Source organism: Mesoplodon densirostris, chromosome 16 (genome assembly GCF_025265405.1).
Source record: "Mesoplodon densirostris isolate mMesDen1 chromosome 16, mMesDen1 primary haplotype, whole genome shotgun sequence".
NCBI classification, from domain to species: domain Eukaryota; kingdom Metazoa; phylum Chordata; class Mammalia; order Artiodactyla; family Ziphiidae; genus Mesoplodon; species Mesoplodon densirostris.
Window position 1 is genome coordinate 72,265,265 of NC_082676.1, and position 25,926 is coordinate 72,291,190.

The 25,926-nt window shown below is 45.0% G+C and overlaps 1 protein-coding gene across 1 annotated transcript; it reads left to right on the forward strand.

The window, feature by feature from the left end:
• Window positions 1-731: 731 nt before the first annotated feature.
• LOC132477001 (uncharacterized) lies at window positions 732-2,725 on the forward strand. Its single transcript, XM_060079261.1, has 5 exons — window positions 732-780; window positions 1,531-1,862; window positions 1,963-2,034; window positions 2,132-2,338; window positions 2,531-2,725. The coding sequence occupies exons 1-5, from the start codon at window positions 732-734 to the stop codon at window positions 2,723-2,725; spliced, it is 855 nt and encodes a 284-aa protein (XP_059935244.1).
• Window positions 2,726-25,926: the final 23,201 nt, after the last annotated feature.

Here is a 25,926-nt window from a genome sequence, read left to right on the forward strand (position 1 = left end):
GTACCACGTAGTCACTACGTTTTGAGAACGAGTCAGTTGTGTTAACGCAGACAGGAGTGCGGTCAGAGTGGGGCTGGTGTGGAGGAGAGGTGTGCGCAGTGTGCACGAGAGCGCGTGCTGCTAACAGCCGTGCCAGCAGCAGGGTGTTTACAAAGAGAAAGTGGGTGCTTATACTAGTCAGGTGTTGCCAGGCTCCTTCCTATAGGTGTGTATGTGTCTCCGCGTCCTGAAGTCCAGCCGCAAACACGTGCATGAGCGGAGCCGCTCGGTCTCCCGCATCAAAACCTGCTGGGGTTCGGAGACCAAGAGTGTCACCACCAGCCACCCTGAAAAGGGGCCCGGGGCTGGGCTGGGCTCAGGGGTCAACGCCGACCACACACCTCCATCTTGATGCCCACAGCCCCCGGCCCGAGAGGCTCCCCTGGTCTCAAGAGCTGGACCACGGAGGGCTCCTCCAGACTTGCCACTGAACTTGGGCGCAGTGGGGTGGAAGCCCGGGTACGAAGATCCGAGAGGCCTTCCAGGGAACAGAGAGCCCTGATGAGCCTGCACGCAGGGTTCGGGGAGTGAGAACCCAGACCATGGGTCTGAGAGACACGGGTTGGGTGGTGCCTCAAGGGGATGGAGGCCTTGGGGGGATGAAGGCTGCTGACGGGGATGGGAAGCGAGATGGGGGGAGCTGGGGAATCTGAGGACCTTCCTTCAGGGCATGGCTGAGGCTGCCTCCCCGCATGGCCGCCCCGTATACCCAGCCTGCCTGCGGCCGTCACGAGGACAGACGTATCATCAGTGACGCAGGGGTGAGGGTCTCAGTCCCTGAGGACCCCTCAGTGGCACTGAACCTGCAGGCGGGGTTCCCTCCCTGCAGCTGGGTGTCCTCATGCGTGTCTCTTCCCCCCCCACACCAGATCTCCACAAACGTCGGGCTCTCGTGCCTCGGCCCTCAGGGTGACCTTCATGTCCCTTCATGTCCCCCCGTGTCCCTGTCTGGGCTCCCCAAGCTCCTCACAGCAGGGACCGGGTTTATGACCCTTGGCCATGAGGGTCTTGCCTGCCTGCACGTCCCCTGGGAAGAAGTGGGTCAGGGGAGCCGCTGCTTACCTTGTGCCCGCGGATTGTGGGCATCTGTCGCCAGGCTCATGTTTTCTCTTTCAGTTTTTGTTTTTAAACTTTGTATCAGGAGCAAAACTGGAAACGGAAACCAGTTTGTTTCTGCTGTATATTTGAGGGTAAAAGGTTTTCTTTTCCATAGTGTAAAGAGAGTAAGTGCAGATGAGCTCTGTGTGTGCTGTGTGTGTGTACACGTGTGTGTCCCAGATCTTAAGAGATTAATTCAATCTAATAATTCCCCGGGCCAAGGCGTGATCGATTTGGATGGATCCCAGGGCCAGCTGCAGTCCTCAGTAATGTGACGATGGCCCAGACGTAGCGGGATTGAGTCCTGGACAGACCTGCAGCGGCGCTGACTTCATCCTGTTGTCATTTCCATGTGGGGAAAGTAAGACCATTCATCACGACTAACTCTTCCAGGAAATAGATTTGGGAAGCGCTCATCTGGGTGCCGCGCAGGCGGGCGGGGTGCATGCGGGGCAGGCCAGGCAGCACAGCACGGCCAGCATTTGGCTGAGTGTCGGGCGGAATCGGGGGGTGGGGTGCAGAATGTGAAACATTTTCCACGAGGAAGGAAACTTAAAACCCAGCTCGGCCCCTGTGGCATTTCTGAAAAGCGCACTAACTTGTGTAGGGCCCGCGCCGCCCTGACTCACGGGGTCCCTCTGCTCTTAGGGGGGCGCGTGAAGACCTGGAAGCGGCGCTGGTTCATCCTCACCGACAACTGCCTCTATTACTTTGAATACACGACGGTAAGTGCAGGGCAAGTGCGGGGCTGCCCGTCTTCCGCGTCGCGTCGCAGGACCCTCCGCGGGTGCCGGGGGAGGCTGGCTGAGCGCTCTCCTCCCGCAGGATAAGGAGCCCCGGGGAATCATCCCGCTGGAGAACCTGAGCATCCGGGAGGTGGAAGACCCGCGGAAACCCGTAAGCTGGCTTCCCTGCCGCCCGCCCTCCCTCCCCTCCCATCTCCTCCCCTTCCCTTCCCCCGGCGCCGGGTGACTGTCGTGTCTGTCTCCACCAGAACTGTTTCGAGCTTTATAACCCGAGCCACAAAGGGCAGGTCATCAAAGCCTGTAAGACGGAGGCGGACGGCCGGGTGGTGGAGGGCAACCACGTGGTGCACCGCATCTCGGCGCCCAGCCCCGAGGAGAAGGCGGAGTGGATGAAGTCCATCCGCTGCGCCCGGGCCCGCGGGGGCGGGGCTGGAGGGCGGGGCCCGGGGCTCTGGGTGGGTCATATGGGGTGGGGGCAGAGGGGGCGGGGCCGCGCGGGAGAGGACCGGCCCTCCTCGCCTAACCGAGTTTCTTTCTCATTTTTCCCCCAGAGCGAGTATCAGCAGGGATCCTTTCTATGACATGCTGGCCACGAGGAAAAGGAGGATTGCCAATAAGAAATAAGAGCTTTTTCCTGGCCTGAGCAGCAGGTAAAAGTAAACTCAAACCCCGCAGCAAAGAGTGACTGGGGGCCTCCCCGCGACACCCTGGACCCCCGGCCTGGCTCCTTAGGGAGCTGGACTCGAGGGGCCTCACGTCGTCCCTTCCCGCCGCCCTCCCGGCGCCGAGCGCATCCTTCTCGAAGTCTCGTCCAGCAGCTGCGCCTGGTGGTTCAGCCGTGAAAATCCGCGTGGCAGACGCGGGGTCACACGTGCTCCTTTGTGGCGCTGTTCGCCGTTCTGGAAGCCGCTGTTTTGTATCATAACAGGAAAGGAAAAGCTACCAGTTTTTTACTGAGTTTTTTTTCTCAGATATATAGGATTATTGCTTTTATATGCCTTTTTATATTCTCAAATGTTAATGAAAGATACTCTCTCTCTAGCAGTAGTATTTTTAGAATGGCAGCTATAAATTTAACTTCTGGACACAAGAATATACTGTGCACTGAGAACAATTACATGTGTACACGTATGCAGCCCCCGGGGGGCTGGGGGGGCGCCCCCTCCGGGGGGGGGCGTCCAGGGGAGCTCCTGGTGGAGGGAGGCGCACGTGTCCTTGATGACCAGCACTGGGCGGGGCAGGGCGGAGTCCAGTCCTCTGGGACCGTTCAGCTCAGACTTTGTGGTCCCACAGATACTTTCTAAAGAGGCGAATTGTTAAAATATAAATTTCGGTTTGGGGCGTTCGTCCTGTAACTTCTGAACCCCAGGATAGACAGTGTGTACGTTGGACCACATGAAAGTGCTCATGCTTGACCGTTTATGACTCCCACAGACAGCAGTGTCCTGTGGTCCAGCTGAACACGTGGTTCAGACCAGCTGTGACCACTGTCTTCACTACTTAAAACTTCTTGGCAAAACGAATGCTTAGAATAATTTGACCAGATTTCTTAACGAAATGAGTAGACATATAAGGAGACAGGGATAACCTTATTCCATGTTTTCAGAGATTTGATCTTCCATTATGGGGAGGGAAAAGCGCAGGCGGGGGGTGGGGGATGAAGAAGTGGAGCGCTTAGGCTTTTCTGTAAATAGTTTAAAACCCCAAATGTGCACTGGTGGTGGGACTGCTGAAGATCGCCGACCAGGAGGTTGTCAGGTTGCTGGTGGCTGAATGAGAGGTGCTCAGTTGTGCGCTGAGGGCAGGCTGGAGCTGGGCCCCAGCACGTCGCAGAACTGGCCCAAGGGTGCACAGGGGGGCCGGCCGAGAGGCACTGGGTGCTGGGACATTCGGGGCTGGTGACAGATGCCTTTTTATTAGGAGCTTTATTTCCGCTGCCAGGACCCCCGCATGTACTACACAGGACCCCCTTGCCCACAGGGGCTGTTCCGGTGGAGGGTCTCTCCCCTGCAGCACCTGCTTTCCCTGTCCCAGCCGCAAAAGCACTCCCTCCGTTTGCACACTTGAGAGGTCATCACCTCCCCTGTGCAAAAGCAGAGTCCGAGAATGACAACCGCAGGCTGTACGCACTTACGTGGGGATGTAAAGAGCAGAAGGAACCGCTCCCGGGAGCTGCCTCGATGCTGAGACTGAACGGCTGTGGGCCCTTGGCCTCGGGGCAGTTGACCTTGTAGCGCTAAGTCACACCAGACTGCACAGGGGTCTGCACCCAGGACTCTCCAACATGCATCCAAGTGATTTTTTTGGTTCATTCCCAAGCTTTTAGGCTTTGCTACTGTACTGATACCTCAGATTCGAACCTCTAGTTTTGAGAAAGGCAAGTCAGCATTCTTGAAACGCGTGACTGGCATATATGCAACTCTGGCCCCAGTCTTCCGTGAAAAGAGACGCTGCCCAGACCACCAGACCAAACACTGCTGACGACGACCCGGCAGCGCCCTCCCCTTGGGCTGGCCCTGTACCCGGGCTGCTTGGGGCGCAAGCTCCATCAGGATTTTGTGTGGAATAACCGGTCTCTCCTTTCTCTGACCCAGGTAGGACCCTGGGGATACAGGGCTTTCTGTCTTTCGGGTTTGCCTCAATGTGGGGCTGGGAGAAGTGAGCTTAAGGAAACACCTGGAAGAAATCTGTTCCTCTGGCCACCTGTGAAGGAGCCTCACCTGATGGCTATTTGCCCAGAACGATGCAGAAGGCCATGGTGCTCAGAATCTGTGTCACTTGCCCTCGGGAGTGTTACGTGAAATCGTGTAACTCCAGGTTTTGTGTGACAGTGTTAACCTGACGGGGCTGTGGGGTGCGGGCCCGGCTGCCTGGACCTCAGTGTGGTCCCCCGTTCATCCCCCTCCCCACCCCCCTGTCTACACTCAGTGCTTGAATTATCAGTCCCAACTCTGGCCAGAGAGCTCTCCTCCGGAGACGGAGGGCAGGAGGCAGGGAAGAGGGTCGCTGGGTGGGAGACGGCGGCTTCCACAGCCCCACCAGCCCCCGTTAACATGTGGGGTTTAATTGGCCCACCCTGGACCCAGACAAGCAAGTGTCTTCAGGATCACGGAACAGTTTTGAGCAGTTTAATGTGGTACCAGATTGAGTCCAAATAGGAGCTATTTATAGATGAAGCGGCATTTAATGCTGCATATAAAGCAATGCATATTTTTCAAGTTAAAATGCATATTCACCAGAGAAACAGAATATTATATATATATATATATATATATATATATATATATATATATATATATAAGCAAGAGAGAGATATTTATTATAAGGAGTTGGATCACATGATTAGGAGGATGGTGAGTACAAAATCTGCAGTCTGGGCCAGCAGATTTAAGACCAGGAGAGCTAATCTTCCGGTTCAGTTTGAAGGCCAAGAGCTGATGGTGTATTTCCAGTCTGAAGTCCAGCAGGCAGACTCAGGAAAGCTTTTGTGTCAGTTCCAGTTCAAAGTTGGGCAGGCTGGAGACCCAGGAGGACCAATAATGTAGGTGAAGTCTGAAGGCCATCTGCTCGGCAATCTCTCCAGAGTGGTCCCTGTGCCTGGGGGGCACTGCTGTGAAGAGGGAAGTGTCTCTTTACTGTGGGTCTGCGACACCCAGTAGAGCGGAGAACTCCCACCTCCGTTCAGGGCCAAGACCCCATATTCTGAACCCAGAGACCTGGCCCTGCTGTCTGGGGTGGGCAGGGCTCTGCACCTGTGTGCACACAGGGAGAGAGCACGATGTATCCAGGCCCATGTGTCTCTGGAGGTACACACACACACACACACGACACAGCTGATACCGCTGCGTGTTCATGTCCCTAGGGACCCCTGAGAACCTGCAGTGTCTGCACACTGAAGTGGAGCCATAGACCCCCACCACCCTCCTTTCTGAAAGCTCCATGGGGCTCTGTCTGGCACACTGCCCATGATCATTAATGTGCCAGGAGGGACAGGTGCTGGGTGTTCTGCTAACAAGCAGGTCCTCCGAAATCACAACCCCCAGAGATTCTCACAAGGCTGCAGGGTGGCGACTCCACAGAAGAGTCCCTCCCATGCTGACTGGCAGTACTGATGAGAAGCTCACTTCCTTGGGTCTCTGGACTGGAATTTAAGGTTTGAACCCTGCTGTAGCCACATGGTTGTCATCCTGTCTGCACATGAGGCCCACCTGGGATTGCTCCCAAAGTTACTGCCACCAGGACCTCACTTCCCCGGCTCCAGCGATAATTGTTTTGTGGTGCTGAGTGAATATCAGGAGTTCTAAAGCCCCCCGGGTTATTGCAAGGAGCAGACGTGGTTGAAACCTTCTGCTCCACTTGGCACCTCCCCCATCAGAACACCTGCTGCCACTATGGTCACCAAGTGTCCTGGTTTGCCTGGGGCTGTGGGAGGTTCCGATGCTGTGGGCCTTCCAGTGCTAACACCAGCTCAGGCCCGGGCAAATCAGGATGGCTCATCACTCGAGTTGCCACACACAAATCCCAAGTCTCAGCCTCACCTTCCCCTGAACCAGGGCCTCACGCTTCCTCCTCCAGGCCAGCAACTTATCCTCACTGGCTCCTAATTGTAACCCCAACACTCAAGCCCCCTTTTTTCTTGTAACCCACTTATAGCAATTCTATCAGCTATCGTATAGACACAGGTCTCTACGGAGCAGCTATACTCGAGGGCCACAGCTCCAGCCCTTTCCCCAAAGACCTCATCCCACAACCCACTCGCCTGCTACCGCCTCCCCACTTGAAATCTCTCAAGAAGCCCAGCCTGGTTCCTTGCACCAAAGTCTAAAGATTCTTCCACCAATCCCCCCATGTATCCTTCTCAATCCCCTACTTCCTTATCAACCACATCCCAATTCCAAATCCCAAGCTCCATTTTTTCCCTAAACCCCCTATAGATGTCCCATCTCTAATCCCAGAGACCCCACTCAAATTGAAGAGATTTTTTCAGTGCATTTACCACATTTCCTGTAGTGACTTCCTTGAGTCCCCCTGAAGGCCCGCACACTGCTCTCTCACAGGTGCTTGTTTTTCCCTTCGCTGGGGCCTGGCTTTCCCTCTCCATCCTTTCAGCTCTTTCACTCATCCCCACCACCCCCTGTACACGTATATGCTCAATGCCTACCATGCACTTAACCACTACACTCAACCTTGAGATACAGCCACAAACGGGGCCCACTGTGCCCTTTCACGGACCTTAAAAAAGCCTATATAGGGACTTCCCTGGAAGTCCAGTGGTTGAGACGTCACCTTCCAATGCAGGGGTTGTGGGTTCGATCCCTGGTGTGGGATCTAAGATCTCACATGCCTCTCGGCCAAAAAAACAAAACATAAAACAGAAGCAATATTGTAACAGATTCAATAAAGACTTTAAAAATGGTCCACATAAAAAAATTGAAAAAAAAGCATCTATCTATCTATATATATATATATATATATATATATATATATAATATGTATACACACACGCACACACGCACACACACACACACACACTACACATCAGATATTTGAGAGGTTGAGTTTGACATGCTCAATAAACCAAGAGGAGATGGTCAGGAGCAGGCCACTGTTCAGGTCGTAGACTAGGGGAATATGCTGGGGAGTGGCCAGTGTAGAGATGGCAACCGAAGCCATGGTAGGGACATGCTTGTTGAGTGGGAGAGTAGAAAAGGAGGCAAGGAGAAAACCCAGGGCTGGTCCTGGAGATATTCCCATATAAATTCATGTAAAAGAGAGTTCGTTGTGCCCTCCCAGAACCTCTGATGTCCTGTTTATCAGTCTTGGTCAGTGTGTCTCCCCCCAGGGACTAAGGGGGCTTAGCTTAGTGGATCATTCCTCCTCCATCCTCTGAAGGATCATTCTTGAATCCTCCTTTCTGCCAGGCCAGGGAGTTGTGCCAGCCACCTCCCCCAATGCCTAAGGCAAAGCCTGTGGCAAAGGCCTGCCTGGGTTGATGGGGGAAAAAGTCTGGAGACAGGACAGACTATGCAATTCACAATCCCAACACCCCAGGGTTAGGTGGAAGCTAGATTTCACCGCAGCCACAAGCAGGGACCCCACCTGCTCACTCCTTTACAGTTTCTCCGGGGAGCCCACAGTGAGGCACATGCTCATAAGTCCTGCACCCAGGCTCTGCTTTCAGGATCCTAAACAAAGACATTGAGGGAATAGAATCCAGTGGTGGAAAAGCGATGTGTTAAGCTGGAGCTTTGGGAATGTGGTGCCACTGAGGGCTAGGGCAAAGAGGGATCAAGAAGGTCAGAGTAGCAGATCCAGGGGTCCTGTCCACAAGTGAAGAGTCAGACGAGGATGGGAGACTTGGTAGCCATGGGGATACCAGGCTTGGGATGGAGTGGTGGGTTGTGAGATCAGATAGGATTGGGCTAAAACTGTTCAAAATGTGCCGTTGTCATCTCAAGAAGTTTGCCTGTGAATGGAAGAGGGAATGAAAAGTGGGTAGAGAGGGATGAAAAAAATCAGATGACAAAAAACTATCCATCCATGGCCAGAAAAGAGTCCTAAACAGAGAACACAGCCCATATGAGAGAGAGAGGGAAATAGAACACTTTCCAGGTTATTACGCAAACTTCTTTTTGATGTTGGGTCTCTTCACAAGCATCCATGTTAATTTTAAGGTTGTACATATTTTAGTGTTTTTATCTTAATAACTCTGATTTATTTCATGTATTTATTCAATCATTTAACAAGTATTTACTGATCACTGACTATGTGCCTTACACAGTTCTGGACCCGAAGAACAACTTTGAAAAGGCAGAGGAAATCTCTGTCTCCTGGAACTTACATTTCAAGAGGGAGGGGAAAACAACAATAAATATATGTAGACAGTGATATTGGGTGGTGAAAACTGCTATGACTAAAAACATTTTTTTAAATAAATAAATTTATTTATTTATTTAGGCTGCATTGGGTCTTTGTTGCTGCATGTGGGCTTTCTCTTGTTGCGGTGAGCAGGAGCTCCTCTTTGTTGCAGTGCACAGGCTTCTCATTGCGGTGGCTTCTCTTGTTGCGGAGCATGGGCTCTAGGCACGCGGGCTTCGGTAGCTGTGGCACACTGGCTCAGTAGTTGTGGCCTGCAGGCTCTAGAGCGCAGGCTCAGTAGTTGTGGTGCATGGGCTTATTTGCTCTGCAGCATGCGGGATCTTCTTGGACCAGGTCTCGAACCCATGTCTCCTGCATTGGCAAGCAGATTCCTAACCACTGTGCCACCAGGGAAGCCATGACTAAAAACATTTTGATGGAGGAGGAAGGGGAGACTTATTCTTGTGAACAGACTTACAGTTACCTGTCACTGTCAGCTGGATGAAAAGTGAAGGATTAATAGTAATGCAAAAATTAATGTATTTGCTGGGAAGTAGAATAGAGGGAATTCATTCTCTGGAAAAGAGTTTGGAAAAGAGTTTGGCTTTATCCAATGAAGCTGAATGTGAACTTTGGCTCTGCAATTCCACTACTAGATAAAACTTTGCATGTGTGTCCCAGAACACAGGTAAATCTTGTTCAAAGAAGCAAAACTGAAAACAGTCCAAGTGTACGTTAACAGAAGAATGGAGAAATAAATTGTGGTGAAGACATTGCACTGGAATACTTCACAGACTCAAAAATATACAAGGCGATCAGTTGAGAACCATAAAATTCCAGATAGTGGTTTCCAAGACTGTGACTCATGGAGGGTGCATGGGGCCTGCAGAATTAACACAGGGTCTGTTTCCAGAGCTGAGGGATAGCTACATTGGGAAAGCTTCTGTAATTAGTTATTTTTCTGTTTGTTTTTTCTTGTTAGCTACTGCATCTTATGTCTTCAAACAGAGAAAAACACCCACGCACAAAAACCTTGGCTTCTAGTCATTTATGAGAACCTAGGCCACAGCATTCAATCCTCCGTTGGATGAACTTCCTGCTAAAATCCAATCTGGGAAAAAAACCTCATTCAAAAATAAGTAAAAAGCAGCTGGGGAGAAATATAAAAAACTATAAAAAGAAGTGGAAAGAAAAGGCAAAGCGAGGCTTACTGAAAACACTCACCAGAAAAACACTGCTTTAGAGCAAAGATACTATGACCCAAAATGTTGGAACGAATGGCAGTGTAGCAACTGTGAGATCTAAGTGCTCACACACAGCAGACTGGAGACAGCAGGATGCCTTGAACTAGAGCTGGCCATGCTGGGGCGTGGGGAGAGGGAGGGAATATGAGAGAGTATCTTTGTGGCTCAGCTCAAACAGGAGAAAATGGCTTTCTAAGGGGGCAGGCAATGGGGACAGGCCAGGGGAGGAAGTGCCTATTTCCTGAAATAAAACCTTTTAAAGGTTATTTGTTCAATCTATGTTGAATGAATAAGTTTGATGTAAAAAATAGAAAATAATAGAAAGGAACCTCTGGGAATTCCCTGGCAATCCAGTGGTTAGGACTCTGTACTTTCACTGCTAAGGGCTCAGTTTCATTCCCTAGTGGGGAACTAAGATCCCACAAGCCAGATGGCATGGTCCAAAAAAAAGAAGAAGAAAGGAGCCTATTTCCTGGCCATCACCCAGTGATGACTCACAGATGGTGTCCCCTGCAGGAGGAGTCTCAGAACTCTGTTCACACAGCCAGAGCAACCATCGCCCCACCTGCCTGGTCCCTTCCAGGACAACCCCATCAAGCACCAAGGTCTTCCAAAGACAGAGCACCCCCCCCCAACCTCTCCCAGTGTATCTTCCTCAGACTGGTTCTAGTGCTGGCCACCAAGGACCCAGGAATATATGGGCTCCCTCAGTCAAACCTCACCCATGTTCCCCAAAGCTGCTGAGACCCTGATTTCCTGTGTTCCCTGTCACTGCCACCCTGATACTCAAGTCCAGAGCCCCAGGTTTCAGTACCTCTCCTTTCCTTGTCTGAGTCCTCAAGGCTTGGCACTCTCCTGGAGGATCCATTTCTTTGTGTTCCTGCTCATCATATCTGTGCATCTGGGCTATAAACCTGTGTCAATATTATACTCTTTGGACCTCAGTTACTTTTTTCTTCTGCAAATTTGGGATGTGTAATCAACCACTCTGGACAGATGGGGGTGGGATGGGGTAAGATGGAAACAGGAGCTAGAGAAAGGGAAGCACTGTTGCTGGATTGGTACCTCTGAGACTGGGAGTTGGGCTGGGGCAGGTTGGGAGGCAATTCCCAGAATACAGTAACTGGGGTAGGGGCAGTGATGTCATGAAGGTCCCATTGTGACACCTACCCACACACCAGGAGGGGAGCTAGGAATGGCCAGGAGGGCATAGAAGGGAATGAAAGACATTTGCCCAGCTATCAAACTAGAAATTCATAACAAATAACAAGAAGATCTCCAAAGTACTTGGAAACTAAACCATACATTCTAAATAATCCATGGATCAAAAAGGAAGTCTCAAGGAAAAAATTTTAAATAGAGTGAAATAAATAAAAATGGTAACATGACATATCAAAATTTATGGGGCACAGTTAAAGTGGTGCTAAGAGGGGAATTTACAGCACTAAATGTTTACATTAGAGAAAAGAAAATATCTCAAATCATTTACCTAATCACTCCCTCAAGAACCTAGGAAAACAAGAGCAAAATAAGCCAAAAACTAGCACAAGGAAGGAAATAATAAAAAACAGAAATCAATGAAATTGAAAACATAAAAATAGAGAAGATCAATGGAGCAAAAAGTTTGCTCTTTGACAAGATTGGTAAAATTGACAGACCTCTAGCAAGAGTGACAAAGGGAAATAAAGACTACTAATATCTCTCTGATAATATTTCTTAGAGATTATAATACATAAATTTCTAAAACTGGAGTGAAACAGAGGATATCACTGTTACCAAGCTTGTTCTGCTCACCGCATGACAGGCCAATAAATTGGGAGATGAGTTGTTGTGGCAAGGAATAACAACTTTAATCAGAAAGCTAGCAGACCGAGAAGATGGCAGACTAGTGTCTCAGAAAAACCATCTTCCCTCAGTCCAAATTTGGGCTCCATTTATATAGAGGAAGGGGAGGAGGAGGGGCCCACTGTGATTCCAACCAATGGCTGAGCAGGACTGTTAATAGTTACTCACTAACAGCTGCTCCCTAATGGTAGCTCACTAATGGTCACTTGCTTGGGGGAGGGGTCCACTGCAACTCCAACCACTGGCTGAGCAGGACTGCTACTGGTTGCTTACTAACAGCCATGCACCTGTCCCGCCCCTATTACAATTCCCCACTGTCAATGTCCATTTCACAATCTTGTGGGGAAAGGGGCAATGATCTTTCTGGCTACTTCCTGCTGAACAGGGGTGAGGAGGGGATGATTGTGAAATGGAATTGATCAACTTTGTGTTGGGAATATTCCTTAAAATTTTTAGTAAGTAATACAATTCTTTCTTTATCTACAACTATTTGAACCTGATGAAATTCCTTCTACAATGAAATTTTAATCTCAATACTTATCCTTTTCGAAGAGCAACCTTAACTCTTCTAAGGGTTCACAAACCCATTGCTGTCTAGGCCTCTCAGTGTAATAGAGCAGGGTAGTGAGTAGCCCTTAGCACGTGGCCATCACTGGGTGCCATTACTGGGCAACCCATTACAATGTCTGCCCAAGAGGGATGTTGAGTGGCAAAGATAGAAGTGAAAAGTTCAGTCATGCAGAGGGGGTCCTCTTGGTATGTAGGTTTATGATTTTTATAATTAAACCAATCTGAAATTGAGAATGGCTTGTGCACCCATAGAAACCCAGCTGGTTGGCCATCTGCATTAAGACCTCTTACAGGATATTGGCACAAGGGAAATTGGCCTGCTCTGGAAGTGGTTCCCAGTCCAAATTGGGTGCCCTGTCATGTCTTAGATGGTGACACCAAACTAGGCCCCTGTGCCCTGGAGGTTAACACAGAAACTTCTAATTGATCCCCATAAGTAGGGGAAACAGGAGATGGTGAAAGGAATGAATATATTGGTGGCATGAGGGCAGTTGGAACAACTGCGAATGCAGCCTGCTCAGCCAGTGGGAGAGCTGGGTTTGCTGGAGGGGGGTTTAAGTTTTGAAATAACATGTCCTCAGTCTCATTTTCTCCCTCTCCCTCTTGTAGAACAGGTTTTCTCTTTAGACTGCTGTACCATAAGACAACAGCCATCTGACTTCTTTTCCTCCTGATGCAATAGCATAAATGCTTCTACATATTGGAATCTCATTTTAACCTGCTCTTTCACAAAACAATTCTAATTTCAAGATCATATAATAATTAAGTGAGCCATTCAAGGTCCATCACTCTCCTGATCCTGGACCACACACTCTTACAATAGAATATCATCTCTTTCTTAGTCACAGGCCCACAGCAATATTTTGCCCACTTGTTTAAGATATGTCCCAAAGGCCTTTCCTTAGGGACATATGGATTATTTCCCAAATTTATGAATTCAAAAACAGCAAAACACAAAAAGCACAAACAAATTCCAATACCAAAAGCACAGATCCCATCATGAATGAATGCAAAACAAAAGCAAATAAACAAGTTCGCAAATCAGGTAGAGTCCAACAACAATTCCCCTCTCCAACAGGGTACCCCAATCGAATGCAAAACAAATTGGCTTTTCTCCTAACGAAAAAGCTGAATACCCTAATATATGGAGCCCATTGGCTCCCAAATGTTGATTCCTTGCTCCAACTGCCAAGCACTGGGGCAGCCGGTGCCACTTCAGGGAATTTTGAAGGGAAGAGCCTCAGGACAAGTGGTTCAGGCAGCTGCTAGGGCCTCACCCCCAAATTCTCCAGCCAGGGCAATTGGCCACAAGCAGCAAGGCTCCTGGCTGGCTTTGCCAAAACTGTTACCAAGCCCAGGCTCACTCTTCTCACTGCATGACAGCCCAATAAATCGGCAGACGAGTTGTTGGGGCAAGGAATAATGACTTTAGCCAGAAAGTTAGCAGACGGAGAAGATGGCAGACTAGTGTCTCAAAAAAACTATCTGTAATAAGGGCGGGGCAGGCACAACCTGTAGCATCCCCACTCAGGCATTGGTCAGTGTCACAGTGGGCCCCTCCCCCAAGTGAGCAACTGTCAACAAGCAACGATTAGTGGTCCCACTGAGCCATTGGTTGGCACTGCAGTGGGCCCCTTCCACTCCCCCTCCTCTGTATAAAAGAAGCCTGAATTCAGACTGGGACAAGATAGTTTTGGGGACAAGAGTGAGCTTGGGCTCAGTAACACATCTTCCCTTCATCCAAATTCAGGCTCCTTTTATACAGAGGAAGGGGAGGGTAAGGGGCCCACTGTGATTCCAACCAATGGCTGAGCAGGACTGCTAACGTTTGATCACTAACAGTTGCTCCCTGACGGTTGCTAGCTTGGGGGAGGGGCCCACTGTGACACTAACAATGGCTTAGCGGGACCTCTACTGGTCACTCGCTAACAGCCATGCACCTGCCCTGCCCCTATTACATCACTACAGACCATGCAGACATCAAAAGATAATAATGGAATACTATAAGCAACTCTACACACATAAATTTAACAACTACTACTACAAACGCACAAACTACCACGACTCACCCAATTGAAATAGATAATTTGAATAGCCACATAACTACTAAATGCATTGAATTTATAATTAACCTCCTGAAAAAGAAATTTATAATTAACCTCCTGAAAAAGAAATCTTCAACCCAGATGGTTTCACTGGAGAATTCTAGCAAACATTTAAAGAATTAAAATTAACTCTACAAAATCTCTTCCAAAATAGAATAAGAGGAGTGAACATTTCCCAACTCATTATAGGAAGCCAGTATCACCCTCATACCAAAGCCAGATAAAGACTGTACAAAAAAAAAAAAAAAAAGAAAAGAAGAAAAAGAAGAAAAGAAAAAGAAAAAGGCTCCCACACAGAGTTGGGTAGGAAGGGAGGAGAAGTGATCAGCCAGGACCTGAGTCCCTAGCAGCAGACACAGAAGAGGAAGGGGAATACACAGGCTTGATAATCCTCCCTGGGGAGTCAGTATTTAGAACCACATACTGGGAACCCCAGTCCTGGGGTCCAACACATAGAAGACGAGTCCCCTTTGCTGGTTTGAAAACCAGTGGGACTTAGAGAGGAGGGCTGTAAGAAACCTAGATTTTTCTCATGAAGTTCATGCACCTGCTTGCTTACTCCCAAGAAACAGATGAAACTGCCCAGGGCTCTAGCTGGTTTCCTGCCACCACCCCAGTGTGTCCCCAGCCCATGATGAGCATCCGTTCAAGGCACTCTGGCTCCAGCACAGCTCCCTGCTAGGGTGGCTGCCATTGCTGAGGAGAGTACACAGTTCAAGTGGACAGAGCTGGGACTGGAGGGGACAGAGCAGGGGCTGCATCTGAATGGAGCAAGGGGCCATTGCTGGTGCTCACAGAGGTGGTGGAAAGGGAGCTGTCCCAAGTTCTGACTGGAATTCTGGGACCATCCCAATGCACAGTGGGCACACACTCTTGCCCCTTTTGATCCAGCACTGCTCCCCCCTTAGGCAAAGGTGCTATTGCTGGAAGGGGGGAGAGTGTACACTTAGAGAGAATGGAACTAGCTCAAGCCTGACCCTCAGGGCTTCTGCTCCAATACCTTGGAACCCACCCCTGCCCCCAATAGGGTGGTGATGCTGCTGAGCATAGGAGAAGCCCTGGCTCCCACCTGGCTCTGGCTCTAGCTCCTCCTTCTCTAGCCCACTGCTCACCAAGGTGATAGCTGCCAACACACTCTGGGGGAAGATGAAACCCATGCTCACTTCACATCAAGCTCTCCCACCAAAACCACTGGGCACTTGTAGACTACATAGGGACACTCCCACACAAAGACACCCCTTCAAGACCAAAATCGGTAACTGTTTCACCTAATTTTATAGAGACAGAGAAAGTTAAACAAAATGAGAAGACAGGGTATTTGTTTCAAATGAAAGAACAAGGAAAAAAACTTGAAAAAACAGCTGATGATACAGAGATAAATAATTTACCGGATAAAGAGTTCAAAGCATTAGTAATAAGAATGCTAACTTAACTTGGGGAAAGAACAGGTGAGCACAGTGGAAATTTTAACAAGGAACTAGAAAATATAAAAAGAACCAGTCAGAGCTGAAGAATACAATAACTTAGATGAAAAATACAGTAGAAAGAATTAACAGCAGACAAGGTGATACAGAAGAATGCATAAGTGATCTGGAATATAGAATAGTGGAAATCATCTAATCAGAACAGCAAGAAGAAAAACAAATTTTAAAAATGAGAATACTTTAAGGGACTTCTAGGACAAAATCAAGTGTACTAACATTCACATTATAGGGGGTCACAGGAGATGAGAGAAAGGGGTCAAAAATCTATTTGATGAAATTTTGACTGAAAATTTCCTGAACCTGAAGAAACAGATACCCAGGTACAGTAAGAACAAAGAGTCCAAAACAAGATGAAACTAAGAGACCCACACCAAGACATAACAAAATTAAAATAGCAAAAGTTAAAGATAAAGAATTCTAAAGGCAACAAAAGAAAAACAGAGTCACATACAATGGAATTCCCATAAGGCTATCAGCTGATTTTTCTGTAGAAACTTTGTAGCCAGAAAGGAGTGGCATGATATATTTTAAGTGCTGAAAGGGAAAAACATACAATCTAGGATACTGTATCCAGAAAGATTATAATTCAGAATTGAAAGGGAGACACCGAATTCCTCAGACAAGCAAAAACTAAAATAGTTTGTCAATATTAAACTGAGCCTAAAAGAAGTGTTATAGGGGCTTCTCTAAGTGGAAAAGGCTACAAGAAGTAAGAATTTAGAGGAAATGAGAAATCCCACTAGTAAAGGCAACTATATAGTAAAGGCTGTGGATCAACCACTTGAATAAGCTAGTACAAAGACTAAAAAATAAAAATTGTAAAATCAACTATAATTACAATAAACAGTTAAGGGATAAACATGAAGAAGTAAAATATGACATTAAAAACACAAAACATGAAGAAGGGGATTAAAAATGTAGATCTTTTAGAATGTGTTTGAACTTAAATGATTATCAGTTTAAAACAAGTAGATATAGTCAACATATATGAACCCCATGGTAACTACAAATCAAAAACCTACAATAGGGGCTTCCCTAGTGGCACAGTGGTTGAGAGTCCGCCTGTTGATGCAGGGAACACGGGTTCATGCCCCGGTCCGGGAGGATCCCACATGCCGCGGAGCGGCTGGGCCCGTGGGCCATGGCCGCTGGGCCTGCGCGTCCAGAGCCTGTGCTCCGCGACAGGAGAGGCCACAACAGTGAGAGGCCCACGTACCACAAAAAAAACCAAAAAACCCACAAAAACCTACAATAGATACACAAAAACTAGAGACAGAGGAACACAAGCATACCACTAAAGAAAGTCATCGAACTACAGGGAAAAAATGAAAAGGAGAAGAACTACAAAAACAACCAGAAAACAAGTAGCAAAATGGCAGTAAGTACATACCTATCAATAATCCCTTTAAATGCCAATGGACTAAATGCTCCAATCCAAAGATTAGGGTGGCTGATCAAATTTAAAAGAACAAGACTGAGTACTGGCACAAAAATAGACACATACATCAATGGAACAGAATAGAGAGTCCAGAAATAAACCCACACACTTACGGCCAATTAATCTATGACAAAGGAAGCAAGAACACAATGGAGAAAAGACAATCTCTTCAATAAGTGGTGCTGGAAAAACTTGACAGCGACATGTAAAAGAATGAAATTAGAACATTCTCTAACACCATATACAAAAATAAACTCAAATAGATTAAACACCTAAATGTAAGATCAGAAACCATAAAATTACTAGAAGAAAACATAGGCAGGACATTCTTTGACATAAATAATAGCAATATATTTTTGGATCTGCCTCCTAAAGCAAGGGAAACAAAAGCAAAAATAAACAAATTGGACCTAATTAGAGTTAAAAGTTTTGCACAGCAAAGGAAACCATTGACAAAACAAAAAGACAACCTACAAAATGGAAGAAGATATTTGCTAATGATATGACCAATAAGGGGTTAATACCCAAAATATACAAACAGCTCATATAATTCAACAGCAAAAAACAAACAACCCAATTTAAAAATGATCAGAAGACCTGAATAGACATTTTTCCAAGGAAGACATACATATGGCCAACAGACACATGAAATGATGCTCATCATCGCTAATCATTAGAGAAATGCAAATCAAAACCACAAGATATCACCTCACACCTGTCAGAACTGCTACCATCAAAAAGAACACAAGTAACAAATGTTGTCAAGAATGTGTAAAAAAGGGAACCCTTGTACACTGTTGGTGGGAATGTTCATTGGTGCAGTCACTGTGGAAACAGTATGGAGTTTCCTCAAAACACTAAAAACAGAAGTACAATATGACCCAGAAATTCCACTCCTGGGAACATATTAGAAAAAAACAAAAATGCTAATTTGAAAAGATACATGTGCACCAGTGTTCATAACAGCATTATTTATAATTGCCAAGATATAAAAACAATCCAAGTGTCCACCAACAAATTATACAGATAAAGATACACACACACACACACACACACACACACTCTAAATGGAATACTACTCAGTCATAAAAAATAATGAAATTTTGCCATTTGTAACATGGATGGACTTAGAGGGTATTATGCTAAATGAAATAAGTTGGAGAAAAACAAATACTATATGATATCACTTATATATGGAATCTAAAAATAAAGCAAACTAGTGAATACAAAAATGAAATAGACTCACAAATGTAGAGAAAAAACTAGTGTTTACCAGTAGGGAGAGGGAATAGGGGAGGGGAAGACAGAGGTAGGGAATTAAGAGGTACAAAATATTATGTAAAAAATAAGCTACAGGGTTATACTGTACAATGTAGGAAATATAGCCAATATTTTATAATAACTATAAATGGAGTATAACCTTTAAAAATTGTGAATTACTATGTTGTATACTTGTAACTTATATAATATTGTACATCAACTATATCTCAATAAAAAAAAAGACCCATCTATATGCTGCTTACAAGAGACTCACCTCAGAGGTAAAGACACACACAGACTGAAAGTGAGGGAGATGGAAAAAAAAATTCATGCAAATAAAAATGACAAGAAAGCTAAGGTAGCAATACTCATATCAGACAAAGTAGACTTTAAAATACAACAAAAGACAAAGAAGGACATTGTGTAATGATTGAAAGATCAATACAAGAAGAGAATATAACATGCATTAACATATTTGCACCTAATATATGGACACCTAAATATATAAAGCAAATATTAATAGACATAAAAGGAGAAATTGACAATAATACAATAAAAATAGGGGACTTTAACACCCCACTTACATCAATGGACAAACCATCCAGATGGAAATGAATAAGGAAAGAGTGGTCTTAAATAACACATCAGACCAGTTGAACTTAATAGATATCTACAGAACATTCAATCAAAAAGTGCAGAATACACATTCTTTTCAAATGCATATAGAACAGTCTCCAGGATAGATCACATGCTAGGCCACAAAACAAGTCCCAATAAATTTAAAGGGATAGAAATTATATCAAGCAGTTTTTCTAACCACAAGGGTATGAAACTGGAAATCAATTACAAGAAGAAAAATGGGGAAAACACAAACACGTGGAGACTAAACAACATGCTACTAAAACAACAACAACAATGGGTCAATGAAGAAGTCAGAAAATACCTCGAGACAAGTGAAAATAACAACACAACTTTCCAAAATCTATGGGATGCAGCAAAAGCAATTCTAAGAGGGAAGTTTGCAGGCCTACCTCAAGAAACAAGTAAAATCTCAAATAAACAACCTAACCAGCTATCTAAAGGAATTAGAAAAAGAAGAACAAACTCCAAAATCAGCAAAAGGGAGGAAATAAATAATATAGAGACCAAAGAAAAGAAAAGAAAAGAAAAGAAAATATCAATGAAACAAAGAGCTGTTCTTTTGAAAAGATAGTTTTAGCAAGGCTCATTAAGAAAACAAAAAAGACAGTACTTGCTTTGGCAACACATATACTAAAATTGGAATGATTTTCCATGTGCATTTGAAAAGAATGTGTATTCTGCTGTTTTGGATGGAATGTTCTGTAGATATCTATTAAGTTCAACTGGTCTGATGTGTAATTTAAGACCACTTTGGCCACTGCACAAGGATGACATGCAAATTCATGAAGCATTCCATATTTTAAAAAAGAAAGAAAAGAAAAAAAAGAGAGAGAACACAAATAAACAAAATAAGAAATTAAAGAGGAGAAATTACAACCAACATCACAGGGAAAGAAAAAATCATGAAAGAATACTACTACAATTATATGCCAACAAATTGGACAGCCTAGAAGAAATGGATAAATTTCTAGAAACATACACTCTTCCAAGACTGAATTGGAAGAAATAGACAATCTGAAGATACCAATCACTAGTAGTGATATTGAATTAGTAATAATAAAACCTGCCAGCAAACAAAAGTCCAGGACTGAAAGGCTTCACAGAGAAAGTTTACCAAACATATAGAGAAGAGCTAATGTCTATTCTTCTCAAACTATTCCAGAAAAAACTGAAGAGGAGGGAACACTCCCAAATTCATTCTATGAGGCCACCATTACCCTGATATGAAAACCAAAGACACTACAAAAAAAAAAAAAAGGAAGTTATAGGCCAATACCTCTGATAAATATAGACACAAAAATCCTCAACAAAACATTAGGAAACCAAATTAGACAATATATTAAAAGATCTTGAACCACGATCAAGTGGGATTTATTCCAGGGATGCAAGAATGGTTTGATATCTGCAGATCAATCAACGTGATCCATCATATTAATAAAAGGAAGGATAAACTCACATGATCATCTCAACAGATGCATAAAAAGCATTTAAAAAGTCAGCATCCATTCATGATAAAAGAAACTCTCATCAAAGTGGTTATAGAGAGAACATATCTCAATATAATGAAAATTATATATGACAAACCCAAGCTGACATCATACTCAATGTGCAAAGGTGAAAGCTTTTCCTTCAAAGTTAGAAACAAGACAAGGATACCCACTCTCACCACTTCTATTTAACATAGTGTTGGAATTCCTAGCCAGCAATTAGACAAGAAGAAATAAAAGGCACTCAAATTGGAAGGGAAGAAGTAAAACTGTCACTATTTGCAGATAACACAATACTATACATAGAAAACCCTAAAGTCTGTAAACTAAAAACTATTAGAACTAATAAATGAATTCAGTAAAGCCACGGGATAAAAGATTAATATACAGGAATCTTTTGCTTTTTTATACACTAGTAATGAGCTATCAGAAACAGAAAGCAAGAAAACAATTTCATTTAAAATCACATCAAAAAGAATAAAATACCTAGGAATAAACTTAACAAGAGAGGTGAAAAACCTATAATCTGAAAACTATAAAACATTGATGAAGGAAATTGAAGATGATACAAAAAAAATGGAAAGATATCCTGTGTTCATGGACTGGAACAATTAATAGTGTTAAAATGACCATACTTCCCAAAGAAATCTAGAGATTTAATGTAATCCTTATCAAAATACCCATGACATTTTTCACAGAACTAAAATAAATAATCCTAAAATTTATATGGAACAAGAGACCCCAAATAGCCAAAGCAAACTTGAGAAAAAAGAACAAAGCTGGAGGTTCATATTCCCTGACTTCAGACTTTACTACAAAGCTACGGTACCCAAAAGAAATGAGAGCTTATGTACACAGATGTTGATAGCAACTTCATTCATAATAGCCCCAACCTAATAACACAATCTAGATGTCCATCAGTGGGTGGATGTCCAGAGAAGTTTGAGGGCAGATACGGCAGAAGTTTAGACTTGGATTGTTTGTGACTTTCCAGAGAATGAGTACATGACTGGGGCAGAGTTAGGGTGTGTGCTGGGAGGCTGGGAAAGAACAATGATGACACACTAGCAGAACTGAATACTTCAGTCTATAATTAGTAAATATTGAACTACATCTCTAAGGCCTTAGGTTTCCCAGATCTGCTTCAGTCCAAAGCACTTAGGAAACAGAGACTCAATAGGGCTGCCTCCTAGGCCTATGGAGGGACATGTGGTTTTCCTTCTTTGGAAGAGATGTGCCTTGTCATCTGTTCTCCTACATTTAGAACAACCTGTGAATAACTTCATGGGCAAACTGGCCCACTTAGCGGAGCACAATTTTTGTGTGTGGATTTATGGGTGTTTATGTAAGATGTATGTGTATGTAGTATGCGGTATGCAATGCTCAGAAAGGGCAGACCTCACCAAGTGAGCTAACGGCGCCAGAACACAACAGAGAAATGTTCCTCAAAAAACCACTAGATGGGGCTTCCCTGGTGGCGCAGTGGTTGAGAGTCTGCCTGCTAATGCAGCGGACACGGGTTCGTGCCCTCGTCCGGGAAGAGGCCCGCGTACTGCAAAAAAAAAAACCTAAAAACTAAAACCAGAAAACACCAGATGGCAGCACATGCACAGAGTATTCAATGCTCCTCCACCCAGAGAACTTTGCAATTAAATCGTCCTCCGGTAACACCCCTGCCATCCTGGAAATTCCTGCACTTAAATAGACATGTCTCCAAAGAAGACATACAGACGGCCAACAAATGAAAGGATGCTCAACATCACTAACCATTAGAGAAATGCACATCAAAACTACAATGAGGTATCACCTCACACCAGTCAGAATGGCCATCATCAGAAAATCTACAGACAATAAATGCTGGAGAGGGTGTGGAGAAAAGGGAACCCTCCTGCACTGCTGGTGGGAATGTAAACTGATACAGCCACTATGGAGAACAGTATGGAGGTTCCTTAAAAAACTACACATAGAACTACCCTAGGACCCAGCAATCCCACTACTGGGCATATACCCTGAGAAAACCATAATTCAAAAAGAGTCATGTACCACAATGTTCATTGCAGCTCTATTTACAATAGTCAGGACATGGAAACAACCTAAGTGTCCATTGACAGGTGAATGGATAAAGAAGATGTGGCACATATATACAATGGAATATTACTCAGCCATAAAAAGAAACGAAATTGAGTTATTTGTAGTGAGGTGGATGGACTTAGAGTCTGTCATACAGAGTGAAGTAAGTCAGGAAGAGAAAAACAAATACCGTACGCCAACACATAAATATGGACTCAAAAAAAATTGGTCATGAAGAACCTAGGGGCAAGATGGGAGTAAAGACGCAGACCTACAAGAGAATGGACTTGAGGACACGGGGAGGGGGAAGGGTAAACTGGGACAAAGTAAGAGAGTGGTGTGGACATATATACACTACCAAATGTAAAATAGATAGCTAGAGGGAAGCAGCCGCATAGCACAGGGAGATTAGCTCAGTGCTTTGTGACCACCTAGAGGGGTGGGATAGGGAGCGTGGGAGGGAGGGAGATGCATGAGGGAAGAGCTATGGCGATATATGTATAGCTGATTCACTTTGTTATAAAGCAGAAACTAACAAACCATTGTAAAGCAATTATACTCCAATAAAGATGTTAAAAAATAATAATTCCAATTTGGTTAAAAGCTGAAGCAGTATAAAATATTTTTCTGTTAAATACAGCTTTATTGTTTTGGTAGGACTACATTTCAGTTTAACTGTTGAAAACCCAAACTGAAAGATGCTCTAAGTGCAAAATACACGCCAGATTTCAAAGTCAGTATTTAAAATATGTAAAATAGCTTACTAATATTTTTATACTTTTTGCATGATGGAGTATGTTGGGTTACATAAATATGTTTTAGCATGTTGGATCTGTTGTGTGAGAAAATCTGTTATTAAAATTAGTTTTACCTGCTTCTTTGTACCTATTTTAATGTGACTACTAGAAAATTTAGAATTACATATACGGCTCACATTACATTTCTATTGAGCAGTGCCAACTTAGAGAAAGATGAAGGAAACTCCTAGATAATAGATGGGGAACATAGGACACTTAGATGACAACTGGCTAAGTATTCCAGGAGACACAGTAGAAAGACTTCTGGGGGGGCTCCCCTGGTGGCGCAGTGGTTGAGAGTCCACCTGCCGATGCAGGGGACACGGGTTCATGCCCCGGTCCGGGAAGATCCCACATGCCGCGGAGCGGCTGGACCCGTGAGCCATGGCCGCTGAGCCTGCGCGTCCGGAGCCTGTGCTCCGCAACGGGAGAGGCCACAACAGTGAGAGGCCCGCGTACCGCAAAAAAAAAAAAAGAAAGAAAGAAAGACTTCTGGGGTTGGCTGGGGCTGCCAGAAGGGGTCAGAGAGGCAGAAGCACAATCATGTGGGGATGGGTGTCTTGGGACTGAGGGATCTCCAAGGAGTCCTGGGCCTCATGTGGTGCCTGGAGAAAGCAGAGACAAACATCTTAAAGAGTTAAGTCCTGATTTTCTCAAGGCAGGAACTGGTGGTGAAACTGTGACTCTTTGGAGAGAAGAAGGCTATTCAGTTCTAGTCAGGGGCCCCAATTCACTCTGCCAAAGGAGGCAGGGAAAACAGAAATATTTTGAAGGAAGCATATTTTTCGAGACATGGAAGTAAACGAGGGGTCAGGGGTGACTCCAAGATTTGGCATGAGCAACTGGAAGGATGGAGTTGCCTTTTATCGAAAAGGGAAGACTGCAAGTCAAAGCTGGGGTGGAGGTGATGGATGGCATGAATTCACACTGGGACACGTTAGGTTCAAAGATCCTCTTAGACTTCCAAACAGAGATCTTGAGGCACTTGGTGGTAGGAATCTGAAGTTCACAGGAGAGATGAGGCTATACATATCAACCTGAGAGTCTTCAGCATCTAGATGGTATTTAAAGCGATGGAATGTGAATTCTGAGGTCAAAAAATTCTAGATCAATCCAGTTATTTCCCAATAGTTTGCTGAATAACTATGGTATAAATAATAGCCAATTCATTTTTTAGGGTGATTTTTCCGCCGATGTATCTTCCTGTTGACATTTAGCTCAATCTTTTATTACCCTGAACACCTACCAGCTAATAGAGAGTACAAGGGTCTAGAAGCCAGACTGGTGTTTCTACATTTCATAACAGAGAACCTATCACCATCAACTCATCGAGAACTTTCTAACCACTGCTCACCCTGCTCACAAGTTGCTCCTGCCTCGTTGCAAATATTTCCCTGCATACATAAAATTTTGTTACAAAAAGTAAAATGCTGGGTAAGAGCCTTTTGAATTCAACCAGCCATGTCACTCCAGCTGAAAAAAGCCATTCCCTCTGCATTAGGCCAACTGGTGAATGAGCAGTTCTCCTGTCCAGACCCTTAGCACAGAGCTTTCTGCACAGTAATTAACCAAGAGCATACAGAAGAGAAAGAGAGAGAGAGAGAGAAAGAGAAGGAGGGAGCGAGAGAGGAAGGGAGGGAGGGGGGAGGGAGGGAGGGAGGGAGGGAAAGAAAAGCAAAAAAGAGGGACATTGTATCAGATGAATCTGTCTTCCCTTTTGTGGCTCCTTGGTTAACTGAACCAAAACACAGACTTGATTTTCACCACTTAACCCTGGGTTAGTTCTGCATTCCACTTTCCTCTGGAACCTCCCTCCCCTTCCCAAACAACCTGTACTATGGATGCCTCCTGTTATGGACATAACTGGGAAGGCATTTTAAAAGCGCCTTCCAAGTCGAAGAGAGGATAAAGAACCACAGAGGTCAGACTGCAAGCTTGTCATTTTGATTAATCGATTTGCTGATAAGAAGACTGAAGCTTAAAACGGGTGGTGACAGAATCAGAACTAGAACACTTACCCCTTTTCTGCCTCCTCTTTTAGCTTCTTGTTACAGAAAATTACAAACACATACAAAAGTAGACAGAATACTAGAATGATTCCATATATACCCATCATTCAGCTACAAAAATTATCACCGTTATCAACATTTTGCCAGTATTGTTTTATCCGTTCCCCCTTCTATCTGTACTGAATTGTTTTAAATAAAATCCAAGATACTATGGCATTTCTCTTCTACTCTGGC

What these genes read in the sequence shown, in the direction of transcription:
- LOC132477001 (XM_060079261.1), top strand. Translation starts at nt 732, where the DNA reads ATGGCCGCCCCGTATACCCAGCCTGCCTGCGGCCGTCACGAGGACAGA. An exon ending in ATTACTTTGAATACACGACG is followed by an intron (nt 1,863 to 1,962) that starts GTAAGTGCAGGG and finishes CTCCTCCCGCAG; the next exon opens with GATAAGGAGCCCCGGGGAAT. An exon ending in TGGAAGACCCGCGGAAACCC is followed by an intron (nt 2,035 to 2,131) that starts GTAAGCTGGCTT and finishes TGTCTCCACCAG; the next exon opens with AACTGTTTCGAGCTTTATAA.